The following is a 25,368-nucleotide window of genomic DNA, read 5'->3' on the forward strand; positions in this document are numbered from 1 at the left end:
TCTCTCTGCCTACTTGTGATCTCTCTCTCTCTGTCAAATAGATAAATAAAATCTTAAAAAAAAAAAAAAGGAAAAGACAAGGCACCCTGGTGGCTCAGTCAGTGAAACATCTGCCTTCAGCGCCGGTCATGATCCCGGGGTCCCCGGATGGAGCCGCACCCTGAGCAGGGGAGTCTGCATCTCCCTCTACCCCTAAGCCCCACCCCCGCCGGCTTGTACTGTCTCTCTCTCTCTCTCTGTCTCCCAAATAAATAAATAAATGAATAAAATCTTTCAATACAATATAGAAAAGTAAAAATTAAAAAAAAACAGACTGTCTTCTGTCTTGGGTGCTTACTTTCTCTCTCTCTCTCAGCTTTATTTATGTGAGAGCGAGAGAGAGAGAGCGAGTGAGCGAGCGAGCACGGAGGAAGTGTAACAGGAGAGGGAGAAAAGCAGGGGAGCCCGATGTGGGTCCCCATCTCAGAACCCCGAGATCATGACTTGAGCTGAAATCAAGAGTCAGATGTTTAACAGATTGAGCCGCCCAGGGGCCCCCCTCCTTTTCTTTCTTAAATCACTCTCTCGTGGGGGGAAGCTCGCTGCCACGTTGTAAGTGGCCCCTTGGTGAGGCCCAGGTGCCGGGAAGGTGAAGCCTGTAGCCACCGGCCACACGAGTGAGCTTGGAAGCTGATTCTCCCGCCCCATCCGGCAGATGACGCTGCCCAACCACAGCCCGAGGACAACCTCCTGGGGCGCTCCGATCCAGAAGCATCATCCATCCAGCGGCTCCCGGATTCTTGACCCTCAGAATCAATATCAGACAGTAAGTTAGTTTATTTATATATTTATTTTATTTTTTTGAAAAATAATCTCAGTTGTTCAGCGTCTGCCTTCGGCTCAGGTCATGGTTCCGGGGTCCTGGGTTCAAGCCCCGCATGGAGCTCCCTGCTGAGCAGGGAGCCTGCTTCCCTCCCTCTCCCACTCCCCCTGCTTGCATTCCCTTTCTCGCTCTGTCTCTCTCTGTCAAATAAATAAAATCTTTAAAAAAAAGAAAAAGAATCTCTATGCCAGTGTCGGGCTCGCACTCGTGACCCCGAGATCAAGAGCGGTATGCCCTACCAACTGAGCCAGCCAGGCGCCCGGGCCCCCGTGAGTTTATTATTCTAAGCTGTTAATTTTCAGGGTCATGGTTCCATGGCGATCGAGAGCAACGGAGATGCCACTCTTTTCGCTCAGTGAGCCACTCCGGGAAAATCTGAACTTGAGAACCAGAAATACCAGCATCAGTCGATGTATCTACAAGGGGCTTTACTGCCTCTGCCTTTGCTTTAGGAAAATATTGGGTATAATTAGAAAGGAGGGTGATGCCATTCTGTGGGACTGTTGTGCCCTTCTGGATAGGTCCCTAAGGTCGACCTATATGCGTGAATCTGGAAAGGTTCATGGCCCATCGAGTGGGGAGCAGAACGGTTGCAGAGTCCCACGTACGGCGTCTGTGGGAGGCGCTGCTAGAGGTGGCTCCCCAGCACCTCTCCTCCCCTTCCTCCTTATTGGCAGGCCGTGGTCCCAGCATCGAAACCAAACCGCAACTTCTCAGCTTCCTTTGCAGCCCCTGGCACAACCACGACAGCGTATTTCTGGCTAATGAGATAGAAGCGGAATCCCCAGGAAAGAAAGTTACCAGTTTTCTAGTAACATGTATACATTTTTTTAAAAAACATTTTAAACATTTTATTTGAGGGAGAGGAAGAGAGAGTGCGCGTGTGAGCGGGGGAGGGGCAGAGGGAGAGAATCCCAAGCAGACGCCGCGCTGAGCGTGGATCCCCATGGGGGGCTCGATCCCAGGACCCGGAGATCATGACCTGAGCTGAAGGCAGACGCTTAACCGACAGAGTCATCCAGGTGCCCCGATCCGTTTTCATTTAAAAGAAGAAAGGGAGGAAAGTCACGGGGTGTGTGTGTGTGTGTGTGTGTGTGTGTGTGTGTGTGTGTGAGATTACTTGTGTGAGCATAACGACGTTGAAGGATGCGTAACCAAGTGTTAACCCTGGAGAAGTTATGAAGCTTTTATTTTCACCCCGTTTATGTCGTTATAGCAAACATTTGTTAATTTGGTGACACATTATAATAGGGTCCACAAACCCTATAAAAAGAGAGGAAGAATCAAATACACTAATATCCACATAGGAGAGGAAGAAAGGCAAAGGGCACAGTGGCACAGCGTTCTGGAATTACCGGTCACCGCTCTGGCTCAAAGCAAGCGGGTCTTCAGGGACGAGCCGGGTACCGAGCCGCGTGCGGGGGTCCGGGAGCGGCCAGGCGGAGGAGATGTAACGACTGGGAGGGCTCTGCTGCGGGATCGAGCACTACCAGCTCCAGATTTGTTCCACAGGCCTTGGTGTGGAGGCCCAGCCACCCCGGAGATCCCCGGGACCCCACCGGGACCCGGGAGGCGCAGAGGGGCAGGTGCAGCCCGGCTGAGAAGGGAAGCAGCCCGAGGGAGCTGGGCTCTGGGATCCGGGGCCGGGGGATGCAAGGGGGGTGGGGTGGGGGCACGGCTATGGCCCCCGCAGCGCAGGTCCTGGGCTCCCCAGAAACGCGTCCTTGCTTTCAGGAGCAGGTGTCTGCTCCCTTCCCTGCTCTGGGGCACCTGGGCTTGTGGCCAGATCCCACCTTACAGGCGCTGAGCAGGGCCGCGGCACCTGGGAGCCCCGGGTTAGACCAAATCACAGTGTCCTGCAGCTGGCTGGGGACATGACATATGTCTTCCCAGTCGGTGGCTCTTTGCTTCCTAGTGCCGCTCTGTGCTGGGCCCCTGGGCAGCCCAGGGGCTGGGGGTTGGGGCAGCAGGGCTGCTGTCTTGGATCCGCCTGCCCACCCCCTCCCAACTGCCTCCCTGCACAATTTCCTCTCTTGCGGCCGCCAGGGGTTTCCTGTTCTCTCCGGCTGTCTGGGCAGCTTCCTCATTTCCCCTTGCAACATCGTGCAGCAGGTGTCTGGATGGCTCCCGCCCGCGGAAACTCCGGCCGCCAGGGACCCAGCCGATGAGCCTCCGGGCTCACACTAAGGTGTGCCACGGAGAGGGACAGCCGCTCAGCCAGGCCGGGCCCGGCCAGGTTCTGGACGCGGCAGAGGAGGGAAGCTGCCATTTCTTGAACTGGGTTATGACCCAGATAACACACGGAGCATATTTAGGCTTGAGAACTCTCTGTCGCTTATCGAAAATTTCCACTTAACGGAACATCCTGTATTTTTATTTGCTACATCTGGCCGCCCGATCCTAAGTGGCTCAGCTTTCAAAGTTCTAATCGTATTTTTCCAGAAAGGGAAGAGAGGGAGGAGAGGAGAGGAGAGGAAATAAGAAATTCCCCGTGGAAAGAGCCTGGGTGTGACTCACCAGCTGCCCCTCCCCACTGCGGGCCGGGGACAGGGGGCCCCGGGAGAGAGGGCAGAGCTGGAGGGGGCACTCGTGCCAGTCCTGGCTCCGCCACCAACTTCCTGTGGGTCACCCGGGGCCGGGGCTGGACCTCTCTGGGCTCCCAGGCTGGAGTCTGTGGCCTCCAGCGCTCACTGGTTCATCACAGTTGTCCCCAGTGCTTCCTCCGTGGGCCAGACCCAGGTCTGGGAGAGGAGCCGGACTCCTGGGCCCGCGAGCAGCTGGCTGGCAGGTGGCACGTGGAGGATATAGACGGGAAAATAGATCCCTGTGATCCAGGAAGATAGAATTTCCACTGCCCTCCTTCAAAGGGAGGGGTACTCCGTCCCCACTGGGCCCTGCACCTGCCGCCTTCTTCCCTTTTTTTTTTTTTTTAAGATTCTATTCATTTATGTGACAGAGACCAAGAGAGAGAGGGAACACAAGCCAGGGGACAGGGAGAGGGAGAAGCAGGCTTCCTGCCAAGCAGGGACCAGCACTATTTGTCCAAAGCATATTTCTTTTCTTTCCTTTTTTTTTTTTTTTTTTAAGATTGATTGGTTGATTTGGCAGAGAGAGACAGCGAGAGAGGGAACACAAGCAGGGGGAGTGGGAGAGGGAGAGGGAGCAGCAGGCTTTCCACCGAGCAGGGAGCCTGATGCGGGGCTCGATCCCAGGACCCCAGGATCGTGACCTGAGCCAAAGGCAGATGCTTAACCACTGAGCCACCCAGGCGCCGCGCCTTCTTCCTCTTCCTGGTGCCAGTGGCCGCTCCGGGGTCTGCGGGAGCTGGCTGCTGGTGGCCTCGGCTGTCACGGCACTTGCAGACCCAGCCATCCTCAACAGGAAGTCCTCCGCAAGGCAGCCCCCAGAGCGGTGAGGAGGGAGCTATGGGCTGTGAAGTGTTCTGGGGGACTTGCTTCCTCTGGACCAGTGGGTTGGGTTGGATCGAGGCAAGCCTGGGTCTCTCAGATGCCCACGTGTGTGCCCAGGGGCTTCACATCACCTGGTGGGCTCAGGATGACACAAGGTGACAGTCCGCTTTTTTCCAGCATGTGTGCGCGGTGGGGAAAAACGGAAGAAGGAATTTGATTTTGATGACTGGGGGCTAATCTAGAAGCCACCATTCTTCACGCAGCAGCCGGCATGCTTTAAAATAGAATTTGGGTGTGGAGGGGGGTTACCTGGGTGGCTCAGTCCGTTAAGTGGCCAACTCTTGGTTTTGGCTCAGGTCATGATCTCAGGGTCCTGGGATCAAGCCCCGCATCAGGCTCTCTGCTCAGCGGGGAGCCTGCTTCCTCCTCTCTCTCTGCCTGCCTCTCTGCCTACTTGTGATCTCTGTCTATCAAATAAATAAATAAAATCTTAAAAAAAAAACACACAAAAAACCCCACACAACATACCATTTACCATTTCAGTGTATAACTCAGTGGCATTAAGTACATTCCCGATGTTGTGTAACTATCACCACTATTTCTAGACCTTTCTCATCATCCCAAGCAGAAACTCTGTACCCAATGAACAGTAATTCTCCCCTTTTCCTCCTCCCCTCCCAGACTCTGGTAGCCTGTAATCTACTTATTGCCTTCCGTGAATTTGCCTGTTCTCAATACGTCATCCGAGTGGAACCATACCCTGTCTGTCCTTTTGTGTCTGCCTGCTTGCATGTAGCCTGTTTTCAGAGAGCTCCCGTGCCGTCGCAGGTGTCAGAGTGTCATTCCTTTTTATGGCTGAATCATATTCCACTGTGTGGCTAGACCACGTTTGTCTTATCCATCCGTCCGTGGGTGGACACTTGGGTTGGTTCTGCCTTCCGGCTACCGTGAATGATACTGCAAATGATCGTGGGTGTACAGAGATCTGCCGTTTGAGTCCCTGCTTCCAGGTCTGGAGCGTCCATACCTAGAGCGGAGTTGCTGGATGACAAGGGTCCACTCTGCTCTTCTCCATTACAACTATACTTCCCGGTCTACGCTTCGGGTCACCAGGTATGTGGGGTTTTTCCAAAACCAGGCCTAGGCATGAATGATTAAACCACAGACATTGGTCATTAACTCAATCTCTAGCCCTCTCTCTTCCCCGGGAGTCAGGATGGGGCCCTTGTTAGGGGCTTTCCAAAAGCCTCTTTAGTAACATAAAGTTGGGTGTGGTTGAAGATTGTTATGAAGATTATTATGAATAACAAAAGACACCCTTGTTGCGCTTATCAGAAGGTTCCAAGGGTTTTAGGTGCTGGTATCAGGCATACAGGTGAAATACATATTTTTTATTAGATGATAGGATCACATGGGGTCATATGACAATTCTGTCTGTTTCCCATAAGAGCTGCACCATCATTTTACATTCCCACCAGCCGTGGATGAAGGTTCCAGTTCCCCACATGCTCGCCAGCACATGTTATCCTGTTTTGTTTTGTTTTATTTTATTTTATTCTATTTTAATTTTTATAACAGCCATCCTGGTGCTAACCCATAACTAGGTTTGCCTCTTGGTGGGTGTCGAAGCCAAAAGACACTACTGAGCCAAAGAACAGGGAAAGGAAGGATTTTGCCTGCGGTTAGTAGAGGATACTGGGGCCATTTCCCAAAGTGGCATCTCCTCGAGCCACAGACAAACTGGGAAGTTTTAAGCGAGGGACGCATACAGATTCACACAGGGGCTTGCACCATAGGGGGTTCAGCATGGAATTAGGGCAAAAGTCATCGTAAGGTGGTCTGTCTGTCCTGCTGGAAGGCAGGAGGACCAGCAAGAGTCCGCATTGCCCATTCCGTGCCTCCATTTGACTTTCCTCCATTTGAGAAAGTCGAGAATGTGTGTCAGGTCATTCTTTACTTTTGAGTCAGCACTGCGAGCTCTACCACGGATTTATTGTCCCCGATATGATAAGGCTATCTCCAGGCGTGACAGTGGCTCTATTTTTACCTTCTGTTCCGTTAAAAATCACGATCTATCGGGCCTATTCTGTAATTTGCAGGAGGGGATGTTTCATTGAAAGGTAAGACAGGGGGCCCCTGGGTGGCTCAGTGGGTTAAGCCTCTGCCTTCGGCTCGGGTCATGATCTCAGGGTCTGGGGGTTGAGTCCCACATGGGGCTTTCTGCCCCGTGGGGAGCCTGCTCCCTCCTCTCTCCCTCTCTGCCTGCCTCTCTGCCTACTTGCGATCTCTGTCAAATAAATAAATAAAATCTTAAAAAAAAAAGAGAGAGAGAGAGAGGTAAAACAGGAAAGAGGCACCCCTCTGAGCTGGGAGGGACGGGAAGCCCTTTTGAAGAAGTAGAAGGACCCCCAACCCCATATGCAGTGGCCCCGAGGATGACCTCTGAGGAGCACGGGGCAGAGACCAAACCATGCAGAAAGTGTTAGGGCCATTGGGTCCTGTTTTAATCCCCACCTCAGCTTCTTCCCCATCCCCACTCGGTATCCTCAGACATCACCCAGGACATTGTGGACAAGAGCGGTGCGTCCGGAGACCCACCAGCCTCTAGCTATGCTCCCCCACCGACCTTGGGCCTCAGTTTCCCCACTGAAAAATCATTACTATTTTTCCAAAGACCGTTCCCCTTCCACTGGGCCACTGCATGAAGCATTACCAAAAAGCAAAAAAAAACAAAAAACAAAAAACAAAAAAACAACCCAAAACCAATCGTCTACTTTCCTCTCCATGTTTTCTCCTCTTCTCTGGCTGCACGAGGTGGCGGGAGGAGACTCTGTATCATGGGGTTCAGTGAACAAGCCTCAATCATTTTTTAACATTTATTTTTTGGGGGCGCCTGGGCGGTGCAGCGGGTTAAGCGCCTGGTTCTTGGTTTCGGTTCCAGTCCTGATCTCAGGTCGAGATGCTCCCTCCCTCTCCTGCTACCCCTCCCACGCGTGCTCTCTCTGTCTCTCTAAAATAAATAAATCTTGAAAACCCACAGAAATCTATTTTTATGTAATCTCTATGCCCAACATGGGGCTTAAACTCACAACCCTAAGGTTGAAAGTCAGACGCTCTAGGGACTGAGCCAACCAGGCACCCTATGAGTTTAGACTCCTTAAAAGAAGACCCTGTCCCCGGAGCTCAGGCTCACCCTGTTCTTTTCAGCGGAAGGGGTGCACCTGGGCGGCGAGGGAGGATGGCGGCTCGGAAGCAGGTGCCAGAGAGCTGCCCCTCCCTCCCCTCCCCTTCCGCCTCACCCTAGCTTTGTCCCTGCGCTGATTATTGCTTTATTACTGTTTTCAGTCAGTTATAATTCCAGCATTTTCTATAATCTTGATCTTTTCACTGATACCAGATTTTTGCACAAAGATTTGTATATAAAATGATTATGTACCCACCAGAATACATTCCCCGGCAATTACAGTGTTTAAGATGCAGCTCCTAACACTCCTTCGGCACATTCCTCATTTATTACTTTTGAAAATGTTTTGTTGATTTTTTTTTAAATTTTTTTTTTGGTGGATGTGTTTACAAATCCAATAACAATCCTCATTTAGAGTTGCAAAACACGAAGCCGTTTTGAACCCAGACAGATGGCAGCTAAATGAACTTTAATTAAAGAATGAGTGCTTTGAATCAAATCACTTTAAAAAGTACAGTGCGCGGAGCCTGGAGAGGCCGCATAAACAGCATCTGGGCTCTGCGGCAGGAAGCCGGCTGCCTGCGGGAGTAGGAAGGCGGCCCCGTCGGATCCGGCTGGGTGGGCACCGCGGGCACCGCGGGGCACGGGTGGGGGGCGGCCTCCAAACGTGCCCTCGGCCGGACACCCCGTCCAGAGCGTAAAGCTCCCGAGACGGGCAGGAACGGCCACAGGCCACCTCCTGGGTCAAGGGCCCTGCCTTGCGGGGGTGCGTGGGGCCCCCCCTCTGCTTTCGTGCAGTGGGGTCGGGCTCCAGGGCGCGGGGCCCCGCCGCACCACCCGCTCACCGCCGCGGCGGCGCAGCGGGAGCGCAGGCAGACAGATGGCGGAGGCTCCGCAGGCCGCGGCGCGCGCGTCCCCGGGCCCTCCCCGGGCGCCCCGCCCCCCGCGCCGCCGCCCGCCGGGCAGGAGCCACTTCCGGCCGCGGCCGCGGGGCTGGGCGGGGGCGGCGGCTGGTCTCTAGGCGACCGACAGGCGCCAGCCGGCCCGGGGTGGGCAGCGGGGGCGCCCGGGGGCGGGGGCCGGGCCCGGGGAGACGGGGGGCCCCGGCGGCGCCCGCTCCCGCTCGGTGGGAGGAGAGGCAGGGGAGGGGACGGAGGGGAAGGCCCGGGGCGCCGGGCGGGCGTGTGCGCTCGGTGCCCGGGCGGGCGGGGGCGGGAGGAGCGCCCGAGGCGCCTAATCCGGGGAGGCGGGATTAGAGGGCGGAGCCCGGCCTCCAGGCGCGGGGGCCGAGGGCCAGGTGGCCGCTGCCAGATTGTCTTGCATTTCAGAGTTTCTGCCTCCAGGGCGGTGGTGAATGTGTGTGTGTGGGGGGGGGCGCCCCAGCCCCGGTCCTGGAGAGGAAGGGGCAGGGGTCTGCGGGTGGGGTGGCCGGCCCTGGTGGGTCCCGGGGCCACCGCGATGGGAGAGGGAGATGGCGGCAGCAGCAGGGCGAGCAACGGTTTGGGCTCGGCGCGCCAAGCCTGCGGCTTCTGGCTTCTTGCATCTTTCCAGGAGGAAACAAGAGTCCGGAAGGCTGGGCCGGGGCCTTCCCTCCCAGGTCTGGGCACCTGGCTGACCCCACGTGTTGGCAGAAGCTCCTGGCCGGTTTTGATCGTGTAATTAGCTGAATCAGGACTCAGGCTCGTTCGAATCCTCGGTCGGCTTCTGGCCCTTGGCTAGACCCTGTGGTCCCCATGACCCCTCCGTGCCCCGGCGCTCCTGTCCAACTGACTTCCAAGTCCTGTTGGCTGACCTCCTTGCTCTCCACCTGGCTGGCACCCGGGCCAGCTCTTCGGGGAACAAGCACAGGAGCCTCCCCTGTGGTCTCCCAGCTTCTCCCCCACCCCCCCACCTCCCTCCAGGCTGCCTCCGACAGGCCCACAAGGCCTTGCACACTTCCAGAAGGCCGGTGGAAAAAGCAACGCAGGCTGTCCCCAGGGTGTCCGGCTCGGCCTGAAACAGCCAGGCTGCATTTCTGCCTCACTCACCGGCCCAGTGGGTCTCCCTGTGCGGGCACAGCCCTCATCCCACCTCCAGCCACTCCTCGTTCCTTGAACGCCCAAGGTCTCAGGCAGCCTCCCAGCCTTGGCACAGGCGGCTCTCCTAGATCACGGTCCTGTCCTCCCCGTCCCACTTTGCCCTGCCAACCCCAGCTGTGTTCTCGGAGTTCCCACTTCAGAAATGGTTCTAGATTGGGCGCTGCCCTGTCTTCCCAGGGCACCCTGCCTTCCCCACCCCGAGGGCATGGGGACGCTGCCCACTGTCAGGCCCTTTCTGACCTGTCCTCCTGCCTTTAGTCTTCCCCCTTTCTTCCTCCTCCTCCTCACCTGCCACCAAGGTGGCCTTGCTGAGACACAGCTGTGACCCGTCACCCTGCTCAGGTGCCCCACCCCTCTGGGTCCAACCCAGAGCCCCCTCTGCCAAGGTGCCTTCTTCCCAGCCATGGAAATTACAAGGCTTACTGGTCATCCTCAACACTTGAGCTGTCACCTCTCAGTCACCAAGACAGCCCCCTGCCACCCTGGGCACTCCCTGAGGCCAGGGGTCCGTCTGTCACCTGGCCTCCCGTGGCAGCTCATCTGGAGGCCGCGGGGCCCCAGCAGCAGAGAAATGAGAGAAGTCTGTCCCCAGACACCAGGACCCAGTGGTCAGGGACACCGCCTCTGCTCTGGCGGGCACCAGCTCTGGCAAGGAAGGGGGACCTTGGCAGGCCGTCTGAGCCGGGTTTCCTGACCTTGTCCCAGTGACAGCTGCACTTGTTAATTCCAAACGAGAACACGCAAAAGTTATGAGCAAGGGCCATGCTTTTTTTTTTTTTTTCTTTTTTTTACTTATTTAAAAAGGCCTTGGTGGCAGGAATATAGTGTAAAAATCATTGGAAAAACTAAAAGGCATCGATACATATCCGAATATACACTTTGTACATAAATTACATTTCCTTTAGTCTTTCTGAGTGAGGTCCTGATTCAGCACTGAGGTCTAGTAATTCAGAGGTCCCGGGAGCTGCACGTTCAGGCCGGCGTAGTCCACCATGTACATTGGCCACTGCTAGAGACAGGGGGACAAAGGGTCTGTGTTAGGACTCCGGGTGATGCAGAAAGACTGCCAGACCACTTAGCGATGCTTTCCGAAGGGCCTTGCCGGATGCTATTCATCTAGGCGGCAGCTGAAGGTCCAGAGAGGGGACATGACCTGTCCAAGGTCACACAGTTCACCAGTGGCCAGGGAGCCCGGGCTGTGGCCTTCCTCCCTGTTCCCACCTGTGTCCCAGGGGCTGTTTCTGTGGATCGGACGAAACTGCGGAGTGGCTCAGAACAGGTGGTCGGCCCTCCAGGCCGCCTCTGCTTGGCCCACAAGACCTTCCGCGCAAGGATCTGGGATGTGGGAAGAGCTAGGGACCCTGTGTAGGCACCCCTAGGTGGGGAGAAAGGGAATGCCAGAATTTTGGGGGGTTTTCCCCAGGAAGGGGTTAAAGGGAGGAACGGTCAAACGATAAATCCCCACATACTTTTCTAAGGTGTTCCGCTATTCTCCCCACTGGACTCAGGATTCCAAAGCTGGTATTTTGTTGTTGTTGTTTGTTTGTTTGTTTGTTTGTTTTAAAGATTTTATTTTATTTGACAGAGAGAGAGAGAGAGATCACAAGTAAGCAGAGAGGCAGGCAGAGAGAGAGAGGAGGAAGCAGGCTCCCTGCCGAGCGGAGAGCCCAATGCGGGGCTCGATCCCAGGACCCTGGGATCATGACCTGAGCTGAAGGCAGAGGCTTTAACCCACTGAGCCACCCAGGCACCCCTCAAAGCTGGTATTTTGAAGTCAGAGAGAACTCCCAAGCGTGTGTGCCCCTCGCGAGGTTTTCCTCTTGGAGGGGAGACAACCCCAGCCAAGCCCACGGTGGGACGGGAGGAGGAGGCGGCTGCGGGTGGCGTCCTCCATCCGCCGCTGACCGCAGCGAGGCCACAGTCAACCAGCGCTGACCCCCCGTTTGCCTCCTGCACGCCCTGCGGGTAACACCTGCGCCTCACAGGGCTGTGGTGAGGCCCCGGGGCCCGTGAGGGGAGCGCAGAGACGAACCCAGCCTCTGCCCGCCTGGGAACCGAGAGTCTGCTCGGGGTCCTGGTCTGGCACCACCCAGGGGAGTCCCCTACCCTCTCCTGGGGCTCCCGCCCACCCACCTGCCGATGGGGGTGTGACTTCCTGCCTGGGGCGGGGGCGTGAGCAGCCGGTGAAGGGTTGGGCTGTGTCTTGAGTAGATCAGGCGGATGCGTCTACTGCCCTGAGGCTGTGGAGCCCCACTCAGGGCCCAGCGTCCCCCTGCACCCCAAACGCACGCCCCAGAGGAGACAGCCATGCCCGTGTGCGGCGGGGAGGTCCGGATCGGTGCCACCTTACCACGAGTGAGATCTGGTTGGTGGACGCCACGGACTCCGGGTTAGAGGACGAGGAGGAGGAAGATGAGGAGGACGAGGAGAAGGAGTTCCCTTCTGAGACCCGCTTTCTCTTGCGCTTGGGAATGCTGCTGTCTTTGGCTGGTGGGAGAGAAGGGGCACTGGGTCTCGGCGTTGAACCCCTCTGGAGAACGCTTTTGTTTTCAGGTTTCAAGCCCCTTTCTCGGCATTCAAGGCTCCAGAACGCCCAGGCCCCTGAGGCCCATCCCTCCAACCTCCATCCTAACCAGGCCCCACAGCCCCTTGGTTCCCCTGCCTTTGCTAACACGAGCCTCACCCCCCGGGTATGTCTCCCCGAGTGGGCTCAGTTCAGGCCCAGGTCCCCCTTGTACCATCCCCGGACCATCCAGCCTTGGGTGGGGGGAGGGGCTGGCCTCCCCAGAACTCCCAGGGCCCAGTATCCCTCAATGAAGGGCTTGGCCTCTGGCCCTGGAGAAAGTCACTTCAAGTCACTTGGCCCTGTGCCTTCATTTCCTCTGTTAACTGTGGACCTGTGATGACTCCGACCTGAGACTGCTGGGACAGGTGACAGTTCACAGCAGGCAGGGCCCCCAGGGGGAAGAGACATCGGTTTACAGTCAGACGTCCCAGATTCCAATTCTCATTACTGCCGGCACTAGCTGTGTGACCCCGGGCAGATCGATTAACCTCTCTGAGCCAAATGGGGAAAACCGTGTGATGTGAGACTCAAAGAAGATTACTGTGTATCAAAGAGCCCAGCATCCAGCCCAGCACGGGGCAGGACTCAGCTGGGGTTCTGCTGCTGCAGAATGAAATTGGTAGGAATACACGAGACTTAGAAAATAGATTTGCAACCGCATGTCACACAAGGAGGGTTTGGTGCTAGGCTGAGCGGCCAGGCCACTGAGTAGAAACCAGCGGGGCCCTAATAACAGCATGAGGGCTGGCTGGGCCCAGGAGGTGGCTGTCTGTGCAGATGGTGAAGACAGATCAGCGGCTGGGGGTCTGTGACTAGGGCATAGACAGACCTCCTGGGAAAGAGAAGATGCTGGAGGCGGAAGGAGCTCAGGGAATGGGAATGGGCCAGAGTAGGAAGGCAGAGGCAGTGGCCCAGGGTCACAGCCAACCAGGGTCCCAGGAAGACCCTAAAGATGGCCATGGTGGGGCAGGGGGAGTGGTGGACGCAAGTCATGGCATCCGCCCTGGGAGCAGCATGTGGCCCCGGCTCTCCTCCGGGGCCGCCTGCATCTCTGCCTTGGACCTGGGAACAGCTCCCAAACCCGTCACCTCCCCTCCCGCGAGTCCGGTGCCACCGCGCCCGGCCCCTGTGAATAGCGTAGGCCAGAGGGAGGCTGGCTCCTGGCCGGGCTGTGCCACCCTAGGCTGTGGCGTTCGAGGGGGACCTGGACCCAGCTGGAGATGGGGCCTCGGGTCTCAGGCCAGGATGGGGGGCCCATGACAGTCCCCACGGGGCACCTGCTGGGCCTGCCGTTCGGATGGATGGCTCGAGGGGGCCGCCAAGGCCCCCACAGGGGTCTGCCAGGCTCTTTCCCCTCTCTGGGCCTCAGCTTTCCAGCAGCACACTGTGGCCAGAGGCGCGCCTCCCAGTCACCCCCGGGAACACAGCCCCGTTCCCGTAGTGCATCTTCTTAGGCGGGACCATCGTCTACTGGACGGTCTCCCAGCTTCCTGTCTGCTCAAGGGTTCTAGGGGAGTGTCTGGCGCAGATGTGTGTTCTGCAAATGCAGGAAGGATGGTGGGGTGCCCCCCACCCCCCAACCCGCAGCCAGTCTCGGCCACGCGGCTGCCTCCCCCTGCGGGTCACCTCCCCCGCGTCTGTCTCCTCCCCAGGGGGGTTCCATGATCCCACCAGCACTTCTCTCCCCACCCCACCCCCCGGCTCCAACCTGCCCGTCATTATCTCCAGTTCATATGACATGTTCAGCCGGGCTGTGGCTGGGCCGCCCCCGCCCCGGCGGGCACCTGCACCTCATCTGCCCTCAGACCCTGGTCCCCGAGAGGCAGAGAGGTGGCCTTTCCAGCCTCCGCCTTACCTGGCACCTTGGCGTCATTGCAGATTTCTGCAAAAGGTCTGAAAGAGAAAGAAATGAGGTGGCGGTTAGCAAAATGGGCTTTCCCCTCTTCCTTCCCACCTGCCCCCTGAAAAGAGGCGACACCTCTCACGAGAGGCGATGCTCCGGGTCTCAGGACCCCGAGATCAAGAGTCACATGCTCTACCGAGGGAGCCAGCCGGGTGCCCCACAACATTTTTCTTGTGATGAGGACTTTTAAGCAATTTCCAAATGTGCAATCAACTATTTTTTTTTTAAGATTTTATTTATTTATTTGACAGATAGAGATCACAAGTAGGCAGAGAGGCAGGCAGAGGGAGAGGAGGAAGCAGGCTCCCCGCTGAGCAGAGAGCCCGATGCGGGGCTCGATCCCAGGACCCTGAGATCATGACCCGAGCCGAAGGCAGAGGCTTTAACCCACCGAGCCACCCAGGCGCCCCTCAACTATTTTTAATTATAGCCATACAGCGACTATGTGGTAACTTATTTGTAGTCTTGACTTCTTCTGATTTTTAATTTTTTTAAGAAATAACTGACTTTTTTTTTTTTTTTAAAGATTTTATTTATTTCACACAGAGAGAGATTACAAGTAGGCAGAGAGGCAGGCAGAGAGAGAGGGAAGCAGGCTCCCTACTGAGCAGAGAGCCCGATGCGGGGCTCGATCCCAGGACCCTGAGATCATGACCTGAGCTGAAACCAAGAGTTGGATGCTGAAGCGACTGAGCTCCCCAGGCTCATCTGGAAGCTAGGAAGTGCGACCTCACTGGACCCTGAACCGGCCACCACCTTGGTCTCGGACTTCCCAGCCCCGCGGAACCGTGAGAACATGTGTCATACTGAGTTCCAGTGAGCTGGATGGAGTGAGAGAGCCTGGTTTGCCTCCCAGCTGATCCACCAGGACTTACCGCCGCCCTTTCCTCGCTCTGGGTAACGGTTTCCTTTCGTTGAAGATAAGAATGTTAAGCTACCTGTCTCCCGGATTCTGGGCAAGTAAGAGACATCTGTGCACCTGTCTGTCTCTGCGTCTCTTGTCCCCTGGCTGGGTCGGCTTTGGGAATCTCCCCACCCTTTCCCCCCACCGCCGTGGTCCCTGCCCTCTCTGCCCCCTCCACCCTGCCCTGGGGGCGGGGGGCGGCGGGGGGGGGGGCACTCACTGGAGCTGATTGATGATGACCATTCGCACGTGCTCGCGAGCCTTCAGGATCTTCTCCAGCCGGTGGATGTCGTACGTGTTGGGGTTCCGGAACGGGATGTCGTCGGGCAGGCCCGTGACCTCCACGGCGTCCGGGCTGTCCCGGATCAGTTTGTAAGGGACCAGCACCGGCCGGTTCAGGCCCAGGGCCTCGCCTACAAGACACGGTGGGTCAGCGCCAGGGGAAGGTGTCCCCCGTGGGAGGCCACGCCCTCCGAGGACAGGGCTGGATCCCGGCGTGGTCCAGCTCCGTGGCCACCGCACTACAGAGTTTAAAAAACCAATAAACGCACTTTTTAAAAATCTGCTTAGCAAAAGCCTAAATCTAATAACCAGCGCTGACAATGAAACGGGCACTTGAGCGCGCCCACCTGGTAAAACAGGTGTGTGTGCCCACGGTAGAATAACTACAAAGTCCTTCCTTGTTATTTATACTTATGTTAATCTATTATAAATTACTTGTGAATGATAGGACGGGGTGTCTTGGGTGTGTTTTCCAAGATTCTGAAGCGCGTACGAGGACGCGGAGGAAGTCAGGTTGGCCAACCGCTGGCGATCACAGGGCCTGGCTCTGGGTGACCGGGCGGGTCACCAGTGCCGTTCTCCCCGCCTTCATCCCTGTTTGAATTTTGATGTCACAATGACAAGTGACAGAGACGACCCCAACGACGGCCAGCAGAGTCGCTTGTCACTTTCAGGACGAAACCCCCAACTCCTCGGTCGGTAGCCTGCCTGCCCCACCCCGCGCATCGGGGCCTCCCCCAGCCTCCCTGCCGGTCCCCAGTCACCCAGCTGTCCCCGCCGCCCCGCAAGCTTTTCCTGGAACGCGTGTCCTCTCCTGACATTTGAGCATCAGCTAACGCATCCCATCCTCCCAGGGGCTTTTCCGCCCCATCCCCCCAGGCCCGGCGACCCTTTATCCCGCTACTGTTTTGTCTTCTCTGTTATCACTCTCTAAACTCGACTTAAAAATATTTTTCATTACTGTCTGTCTCCCTGCTACAGTGCAAAATGGAAATGATACTGAATTCATTACAAATAAAGCATCTAGCACAGCTTGGCACTCAGTGATCTAGAAATCTGGACTATAACCATATTATTATTATTGCTTTAAGAATTTATTTTATTTTATTTTTAAGAATTTACTTTTTAAGTATTCTCTACACCCAACACGGGGCTCGAACCTGCGACCCTGGACCGAGAGTCACATGCTCCCCCTACCCACTTAGCCAGCAAGGGGCACCCAGTAACCGTATTATTAACTGTCGCATCTGGGCTCTGCCCTGGCACCCTGGACGCCTTCCCCTGGCATGGCATGTCCCCAACCTACTCCATGACCACCTCCCTGCACAGATTCCGAGCCCCAGCATGGCAGGGATCGGACCCCTTGCCCCGGAGTCCTCACAGCTAAACGTGTGTTGGGCAGGTGCGCTCACCAGCACTTGGCCGTGGGCTGTGGCCTCTGCCCCACGACGAGCCCTAGAGCAGCAGAATCGCTGACCGCCACCACCGCCCTGGGCGCCCCAGACGGGCTCTTTCCCCTTCCTCTGACGGGGGATGTGAGGGGTCAGCTCCCATCAGTCGTGGACAGGGCAGCTGGCAGGGGCGGGTGGGCAGCCTGGAGGCGGCAGGGCTGGCTGTAGAGGGAGGAGGGGCCACCCAGGGAGGCCGCCCGCAGACCCAGCCCCACAGACCCAGCCCCACAGACCGGGCCCCGCAGACCCAGCCCCGCAGACCCGGCCCCGCAGACCCGGCCCGTAGACCCAGCCCCACAGACCGGGCCCCACAGACCCGGCCCCGCAGACCCCACTCCTCAGGCACTGACCGTATTTCTCGTTGAAGAGCTCCTTCACCTGCTCGCGGAGGATCACCTTCTCCCCGAGTCTGTTGGCGTCATCTTCATCTACGAGAGGAAGACAAGGGGGCCGTGAAGGTCGGCCCGGGCCAGCCCCTGGACGGGCTCCCGTGAGGCAACCCCCCGCCCCCGCCCACCGAGCTCAGTATCAAGCAGCCTTGTTTCTGGCTTCGGTCATCTGTTTTCCAATCCATCCGTCCCCCCGCCCGGAACAGCTTCCCCAGTGCGGCCCCCGTGTCTGGCCCGGAGCACTCTGAGGCCGGGGAGGCAGGGGACCTGCTCGGAGGAAGGAACTCCCAGCCTAGTGTGGGTGGTACACACTCGCAGCGCCTCAAGTGTGACGGGAGACCCAGGGCAGGAGTCAGGGTGCGCACCCCATCTGCAAATCCGGGCGGGCTCCCTGGAGGAGTGGGCTGTTGGAATCTGCTCTCGGAAGGCAGGCAGGGGACTTTGGATGGATGGATGGGGTGAGGTGGGGTGGGAAGAACTGGCCCAGGCCGGTCTGCTGGATGTGGCGGAGGCATGGGGTGCGGACAGGGGCATGGGCTAGACTGAGCTGGGCTGTCGGAAACTTGCCCTGACTGCCTGGGGGATCCTGAGCCAGAGGCTTCTGAGCAGGGGGGCTGCACGCGCTCCCCCCCCAGGGCAGACCTCCGTGGGCACCTGCTGTTGGACCCTCGGCTCCCCTCACCCCTGTTCTGGGTCTAAAGGAGCAGCTGGGAGAGTCCTGAGACGGGGCCCAGGGGGACTAGGCTGGGCTGGGGGACGTGGAGGATGGGGGTGGGACGCAAGGGTCCTGGGCTGGAGATCCAGGAGGGGTGCCCGAGCAGGCAGGGCCTCCAGCAGACAGGGGTGGGAGTAGAGAGCGGAGCGGAAGCAGGCAGGGAGCCAGGGCCTGGGAGATGCGGGGCAGAGCAGACAGAATGGGTTTGTGGAGAAAAACAATTCCTGTTTTAATCCGGAAAATCTCACAGAACTTAGTTCAAGTTCAGAGGCCAACGCAGGCGCTGCGCCTGGCGGGCCGGGCCTCCCTGCCCAGTCTGCCTGCTGTCCCCGCCACCCCGGCCTCCCGATGCCCCTCCCTCCCCCCACCACCCTGTGCCTTGTGCGGTCCCGGCCATGCCCACGCTCCAGACTCTGGAAGGAGATCTGCCATATCTCCGAGTTCCTGCATGTGTCTCTTCAACCATGACCTTCCAGCCACCTGGGTGCCCCTGAGACCCGGCAGACGTCAGGCATCCCAGATAACAACACCCTTTTCCTGTGTCCCCCCTCCCGGGGAGTCACGGTCCCATCAGTCGGGCCAAGGCACTGAACTCAGCCCCCCTGAGAGCCCCCTCCTCCCCACGTCCCCCCAACACGGCCTTTCCAGATAGTCTTTAGGACCTCACGGTGGCAAGAGTCAACGTGACCCTTCTCCAGGTCCTGAGTGGACAACCTGACAGACTCCTGGGCCCAAGGGCCACCCAGAGCCTAAGGAGGGGTGGGCAGACACTGTCCATCTCCCTCCTCCCCCCACCCCGGCATTCCCCTGGGGGCCAGGATTCCGCACAGACCCGGAGGCACCCATGGGGCAGGGAAGGATGGCCTGGATTCCCATCGGTGAGTGTCAGATGCTCTGCGGGCAGCTTTCCAGGGGCACGAGCACGGCCACCTCTCACCCCAGCTGAGGACACAGAGGCTCAGAGAGGTCAAGCAACTTCCCCAAGACCACCCAGCAGCTAAGTGCCGGGAATAGGCCACCTGTCTGACCGAGAGCCCTGGGTTCCCCGAGATCTCGGTTTCCCCGTTTGTAGACAGAAGGGCTGACGCTCAGGACGTTTCCTCTAAACCTCCCGTCCTGTCAGCTCACAGTCTGGAGTCTCCGTCTCCTTGGGGTCCCACAGAGCCGGCTGGACTGAAGGCAATGCACCGCCCCTCAAGGACGGGCCCTGGAAGCTGGGGTCACTGTGGCTGGGGACATCACTGTCTCCCGTGCACTCAGCTGTGTCTCCCCTACCCTGCCCCGTGGGGGTCGTGGGATGTCCCCTCTTGGTGCTTCGGCTCACTGTCTTGACACGGTATTGGTCTTGGCCAAAGATTTCATAAGACCACCCCATCTGGATTTAGCAGAGTCCAGGAAACAGCCCTGGTCTAGAGCAGGGGATGGGGAGGGACACTGGGTGACCAGTGACCCACTGGCCTTGATGACTACCAGTGCAGGGCATGCAGTGGGGGGATCCTAACCCAGCTGAGAATCAGGGAGGGCTTCCCAGAGGAGGTGGTGCTGCTGCTGGGTGTTCAGCACCTCCTACGGGCACAGCGCCAGGCCTCAGAAAGGGTGCCTCTTGGCCCCTCCCTGCTCTTTGTTTTTATTCATTTTTTAATTAAAAAAAATTTTTTTTGGTTTTTATTTAATTTGGAGGAAGGAAGTTCCATGTTTTCTTAAAGGGTACATTTTGGAGTGAAACAGGTGAGGATAATTCTGTCGCGGGCTGGAGTCATGGCGGGGAGCCCCTGCCCGGTCTGGATGCTCAGAGGAGACCGGAGGCAGTTCCTCGAGGAGTGTGGGCAAAGGAAACCACAGGTGGAGAGAGGCCCCCGCTGTGTCCCTGCTCCAGGCCCGAGGGGGAGAGCCAGGCTCCCTGCTGGCCTGGGTGGCCCAGGCAGGTGACCCTCCGGGTCCGCTGTGGGCAGGTCACGAGACACCTTTGTGACAGACCCAGGCTCCTGCGACCACGGCTGCACAGGTCGTACACTCACCATCGCGAGAGGCTGTGGCCAGGCCTGCTGGTCCCCAGGGACTGTCCCCAGGACTGGGGGTGGGGGGAGCAGCTGCCCTTGCTAGCCTGGGCTGGGAGAGGACAGGCCCCTGGGAACCGTCCCCTCTGAGTCAGGTCTGCATGCGGGCAACACAAAGACCGGGGAAACTGTCCCCGAGAACACGGGGTAGGGCGGCGAGCACAGCCACTGTGGGGCCGTGTGGGCCTCGGCCATAAACCCAGTCTGAAGGGCAACCCCTGTGCCCGGGAGGTAAGTGTTTACTCCACTATCGGCCCGCTGGGCTTCAAATCCTCTGTTATTAGCTTGTGACCTTGAACAATTCTCCAAACCACTGGATTTCCTCGTTTGGAAAGGTCTGGCACCAAACCTATTCTGGGGGGAACGGTCTGAGCTCCCCCGAACCCAGACCGGCTATAAAGGACGCCAGTGTCTGCAGACATTTCAGAACGTTCTCCACTTGGAGATGTCACGCTTAGCGACCCACGTGGAGTGTGGGTCCCCCCAGGGCACTGCCTGAATGCCTGCATCGGGGAGGAAGGGGGTCCCCAGGGCCTGTGACGGGGGGGGTCCCTGGCTGAGTAGGCAATCTTGGTTCTACCCCTAATGCTATGGTGATGTTTGGAACGTCACTCAACCTCTCTGGGCCTGTTTCCACATCCCTCAGCCGGGGAACCTTCGGGATCCCCTGATGCCACGTATAAAAGCCGAAGGCTCCGTCACCAGAATCAGGTTGTCGCTGACACTATTTGTAGATCAATGCTTCCGTTATCCTGGGGTATCAGGGAATTAAACTTCACATAGGAGACTTCCGGATAACGGATGCTTACTCTCTCCAGTCCCCCGGGTTTGTCGTACCCATTCTGGGCAGGCCACTTACTAAAATGCATCGAGTACCCCTTTCTTAGGTAGCACGCGGCGGGGCAGAGTGGGGCGGGGAGGACCAGAGGTCCCCCTCGGGATCTCCCGGGCCAGAAAGTGCTGCACCTGCCCCCGCAGAGCAGAGACCTGGACCCCCTCCACCCCTCTCCCCCCGCAGGGACCCCCTTCGAGGACAGGCTCACCCTGTCAGCGTTTCTGCCCCCTCCCCCACCCCGCTCATTCCAGCTTATTGGTCTCCGACACTCCGTCTGCCCCAGTAGTTCTCATCTGGCTGTTTCTAATCTGCCGTCTGTTAGCCTGAGGATTAACTGAATTTTGCCCGGGGGAAGAACGCAACCAGGCTTATTAAATCACCACCAAGCTAGGTGCACAATCAGAGACCAGCAGGCTCCGGGTGCCGACTGCAGGGGCCCCGCAGTGCTCTGCCCGGGAACAAAGTAAGAGAACCCCGAACACGGGGGCCTCCCCCCACCGGCTGGAGGTCCGCGGCTCGGCCTGATGTCTGTACACTGACCGTCGGGATCGTGCGGGGCCAGGAGGAGCCGCAAGGGACAGGCTGCTCAGCGGGGCACGACCCCCCCTCTCTGCCAGGCCTGGGCTGGGCGATGCAGGCATCAGGCAGACCCTCAAGAGAACAGAGGGGGATATCCACGGGGGTCCCCACGTTGACGGGACAGCTGCCCCCGCGTGCCCCCCGCCCGGGCCCTGCTGCTTGCACACCTCCCTTTCCTGGTTCCGGACCTTCACCAGAACGGGAAGGCACGCTCAGCTTCACCTGCTCACCCCTCTCAGCCCGGCGTGCAGGTGCCGCGGGAATTCCATTGGTGGCTCCGAGAGGCCACGCGTGCACGGCACTGGGGAGGGGCCCTCGCCCCCGTGCCCGCTCTCACAGACTCCCGAGAAACTTCTTACACGTGCCAAAGGAAATAGGGTCCAGAGGGCTAACGGCACTCGTATTAACGGAGCAGTGGACGCGAGCCGGGGTGGTGTCACACGTCAGTGTCGGTCACCTTACGTAAGGCCAAGCGAGGAAAGCGAGTCCAGACTTGACACACGAGGGCACACCTTGCTTATATAAGTAAAAAGTGGGGCGCCTGGCGGGGGGGTCTCAGTCAGTTAAGCAGCTGACTCTCGGTTTCGGCTCAGCTCGTGATCTTGGGGTCGTGAGATCGAGCCCCACGTCAGGCTCTGCGCTCAGTGCGGCATCTGCATGAAACTCTCCCTCCCTCACCCTCTCCTTCAGTCCCCTCCCGGCCCCTCTCTGAAAGAAATAAATACATCCTCAAAAAAGAAAAAACGGTAAAAAGCATGCAAAAGGAACAATTTTAGTTTCGGCAAATATTACACATCATAGAGCCCCTTCAGAGGTCAGCCCATGAGCCGTGAGCGAAACTTAGATACACTGGACGTTTTTCTTACACATACAGTCTGACGGGAAAGTTTAACTTAGAAACCCGGCACAGTAAAGAGATGAACAACGATGATGATAAAACCGAATTATAACAACGTACGTTATTGTAATGAAAGTCACGTGAACGTGGTCTTTTTCTGTGAACATCTAATTGTATCGTAGTTGCCCTTCTTGTGATGATGTAAGAGGATAAGACGCCCACCGGGGGAGGAGCAGCGAGGGGAGGGATGCAGACCGTTAGGCTACGGTTGCCTGGGGAACAGTGGTCGACCTCTGGACCACAGCTGACCGCGGGCGGCCGAACCGCGCAAAACAAATCCGCAGATCAGGGGAGCGGCTGTATTTGTTCCGGGGAGAGAGGAGGGCCGGATGAGGGAGCGCACGGGGGTGGGGGTGTGTTATCCACCCTGTTTTGTTTGTTTGTTTGTTTTAAATATTATTTATTTACTTATTTGACAGACAGAGATCACAAGTAGGCAGAGAGGCAGGCAGAGAGAGGAGGAAGCAGGCTCCCCGCAGAGGAGAGAGCCCGATGCGGGGCTCGATCCCAGGACCCTGAGATCGTGACCTGAGCCGAAGGCAGAGGCTTAACCCACTGAGCCACCCAGGGGCCCCTACCTGCCCTGTTTTAATTCTCGGATGGCAGCGGGCTCACGGGGTTCACTGCCGTATCTATGACCAAGCAGACACGTGAGCAGGAATCGGAATGAAAAGAATTAAAAAAAAAAAAGAATGTGTGCTACCTGCACTCTGGCATGTAAAAAACACTAGTGGAGGAACTCAAGACCTCTAAACAGAAAGCCTGCGGTTTAGTTAAGCGTATGCTATCGATCAAGGCTGAATTCTTAGGGTTGACAAAGGTACGCGGTTCTTCCGACCCCGTGTGGGTCAAAGGGTCTATCTGGGGAGTCTAGGCTATCTTTGCAACTCTTTGGTGATTAAAAATGATTTCAAAATAAAAAACTTAAGCAAACCATCGTCACGTGCAGGAATGACCAATGGCAGAGCGGGTCCCGGACCCGGGATCAGGACTGATCGGGTCAGTGCTTGAGGTCCAGTGGGGATGGGGACAAGCGAGGGAGGGAGGCAAGTCTTCTTCCCAGGGTCTCTCGGACAGGGCTCTGTGCTCACATCCTCCACCTCCCTTCCCTGGTTGGGTGCTCCCTGCCCCGCCCTGGAGCCCAGCTTTGTGACCTCTAACTGTACCAAAGGTCTTGAACAGAGGGCTCTCTGGCTGGAGCCTCCCCGGCCGGGGCTGGAAATTTGCCCTTCACGCCCCACGACAAGCTCGACCTCCAGCAGATGGTCCCATACTGAGGCTCGGAGGAGTCAAGGTGCTCCCCCAACATCACGAAGGCCACAAGGTCTGCGATCGGCAGCGCTAACACTAAAACCCCGTCTCTCTGACCCCTGGGTACCGCTTTCCCCTTGGAGAGCTGCCCAGCACCTTCTCAGGGGCCTTCGTACCAACTTGAACCTGCCAGCCAGGCTTGGCAAACACCGGGTCTTCCGGGATCCTGGCGCCAGCCGCGCCCATGGCCCTTCCCAAGGGAAATCACCTCTTTCTCCTTCCTCTCCCGTTCCTTCCTCCCAGGTCCCAGCTACGCGCGCCGGACATCACTGACGTCACTGACCCAAGGCCGGGCAGGCCCTGGGCTGACCTGGGGCTGGGACCAGCCAGGCATAGAATGCTGTGCCCTGAGCACCAGGAGCAGGACAACAGCGTCCCCCCTGGTAGAGACAGACAGATCGGGGCCCTCGGCTGCAGAAACCAGGACACAGGAACGCATTTCTGCGGCATCACCGGGGGTGCGGGGGCTGATTCCCAGGATGCGATCAGTGTTTGTACAACAGCAGCTCAGGCTGCAGCCAAACACAGGGGAACAGTCGTTCCCTGTCGCACGCACGCACGCTAAAACGTGTCGGCTCTCACCCGTGTGTCCAAGAGATTAAAGCCCTAGCGCCCGCGACGATGCCCAACGCCAAGCGACTGATAGAGAAATCAAGGTCTCGCGCGCGGCTGGGCACTGTTCTCACAGCTCCGCCTGGATCCATTCCCTTAATCCTTCCAACAACCCTCTGTGGCTGGCCCTGGGACTACCTCCGCTTTATAGACAGGGAAACTGAGGCACGGAGAGATTAGCTACTTGGCCCCGGTGACACAGCAAGTAAGTGGGGGCCAGGACTGGCCCCCGACTTCCAACCAGCTGGCATGAAGACAGAGTGCCCCAAAGCCAGGCTTGTGCTCGTGCTGACGGCTTGGTGGGGGAGGGAAGAAAGAGCACCCGTCTCCCCGTCTCTGCACCCCCAACCCCAAACCCACATTTCCGACTGCCTCTCGGAACGCCTTTGATTCTGCACGTCCCCGAGCAGCCTCTCCACGGCTCCCTCAAACCTGTCCCTCTTCTCTGGGCTTCCTTTCCTGGGGTCCCCCTCCTGGTCGCCCAGGAGAGACACCTCTGCTGCTTCCAACCCCGGAGCAGGCAGAGTCGTGGCCCCCCACAAGCTGTCCCCGTCCCAGTCCCCGGAAGCCTGGGACTACGTTTCTTTACACGACAGAAGACACTGGCTGCTTCGGGTAAAGATGTCGAGATGCGGAGGTCATGCTGAATTATCCACGTGGGCCCTAACTGTGATCATTAGAGTCCTATCAAGGAGGCAAGCAGGTCAAAGGCAGGAGGAGTTGGGCCAACAGAAGCAGAGGTCAGTGCGAGAGCTTCGGAGCTGGAGGAGGGCCGTTTCTAGAAGGTGGCGAAGACCAGAGCCTGCAGAGGACCTACCCATCGACTCATCTCGGGTTCCTTACCTCTGCAACTCTAATGGGGAAAAATACTCGTGTTGCTTTAAGCCACTACGTTGGGGTGATCCGGCCCAGCAGCCACAGGAAACCAGTGCCAACCCCATGTGTCCCCGTCATCCACCAATGCAGGCGGTCACCGCGATGGGCCACTTTCCCAGAGACACCTCTGGCAAGCCCAGCCCACGGCGAGTTAGGCCTCAGAGCTGCTGCTCTCACGGCAGGGAGAACTTCCTGCTTGGCCTCCCCAAGACCATTCTCGGCTCTGCAAGCCGCATGGATCGCTCCCGAGAGTCTAGGGGACCCCGTCCCGCCTTTGCTTGAAGGCTGCTCAGGACTCTGGTGTAGCTGTCCATGGGGCAAACCCCTCCTCCCTCCCCTGGCAACTGAGACCCTCTGCGGGGACCACTCTCCCTGTTCCCCAGCCCAGAGACGGCACACGGGGAACTCGGGGCTCCCCTACGTCACGGAGCGTGCAGGGGGGACCTTTATCTCCTC

The 25,368-nt window shown here is 57.9% G+C and overlaps 1 protein-coding gene across 1 annotated transcript in view; it reads right to left on the reverse strand.

Annotated features, from left to right (window-relative positions):
• Positions 1–10,324: 10,324 nt before the first annotated feature.
• The window catches only part of GTF2IRD1 (GTF2I repeat domain containing 1), a gene marked incomplete at its 5' end in the record, with an annotated part of 99,934 nt that continues 84,890 nt past the window's right edge, over positions 10,325–25,368 (reverse strand). The window contains 5 exons of the mRNA XM_080830411.1: positions 10,325–10,543; positions 11,885–12,021; positions 13,956–13,993; positions 15,128–15,320; positions 16,991–17,068. Of these exons, the coding sequence (XP_080686537.1) occupies positions 10,475–10,543; positions 11,885–12,021; positions 13,956–13,993; positions 15,128–15,320; positions 16,991–17,068 (515 nt within the window). The 3' untranslated portion in view covers positions 10,325–10,474. The remainder of the gene's footprint in view (positions 10,544–11,884; positions 12,022–13,955; positions 13,994–15,127; positions 15,321–16,990; positions 17,069–25,368) is intronic.

This window comes from Martes martes, assembly GCF_963455335.1.
Source record: "Martes martes genome assembly, chromosome: 18".
Taxonomy (NCBI): Eukaryota; Metazoa; Chordata; class Mammalia; order Carnivora; family Mustelidae; genus Martes; species Martes martes.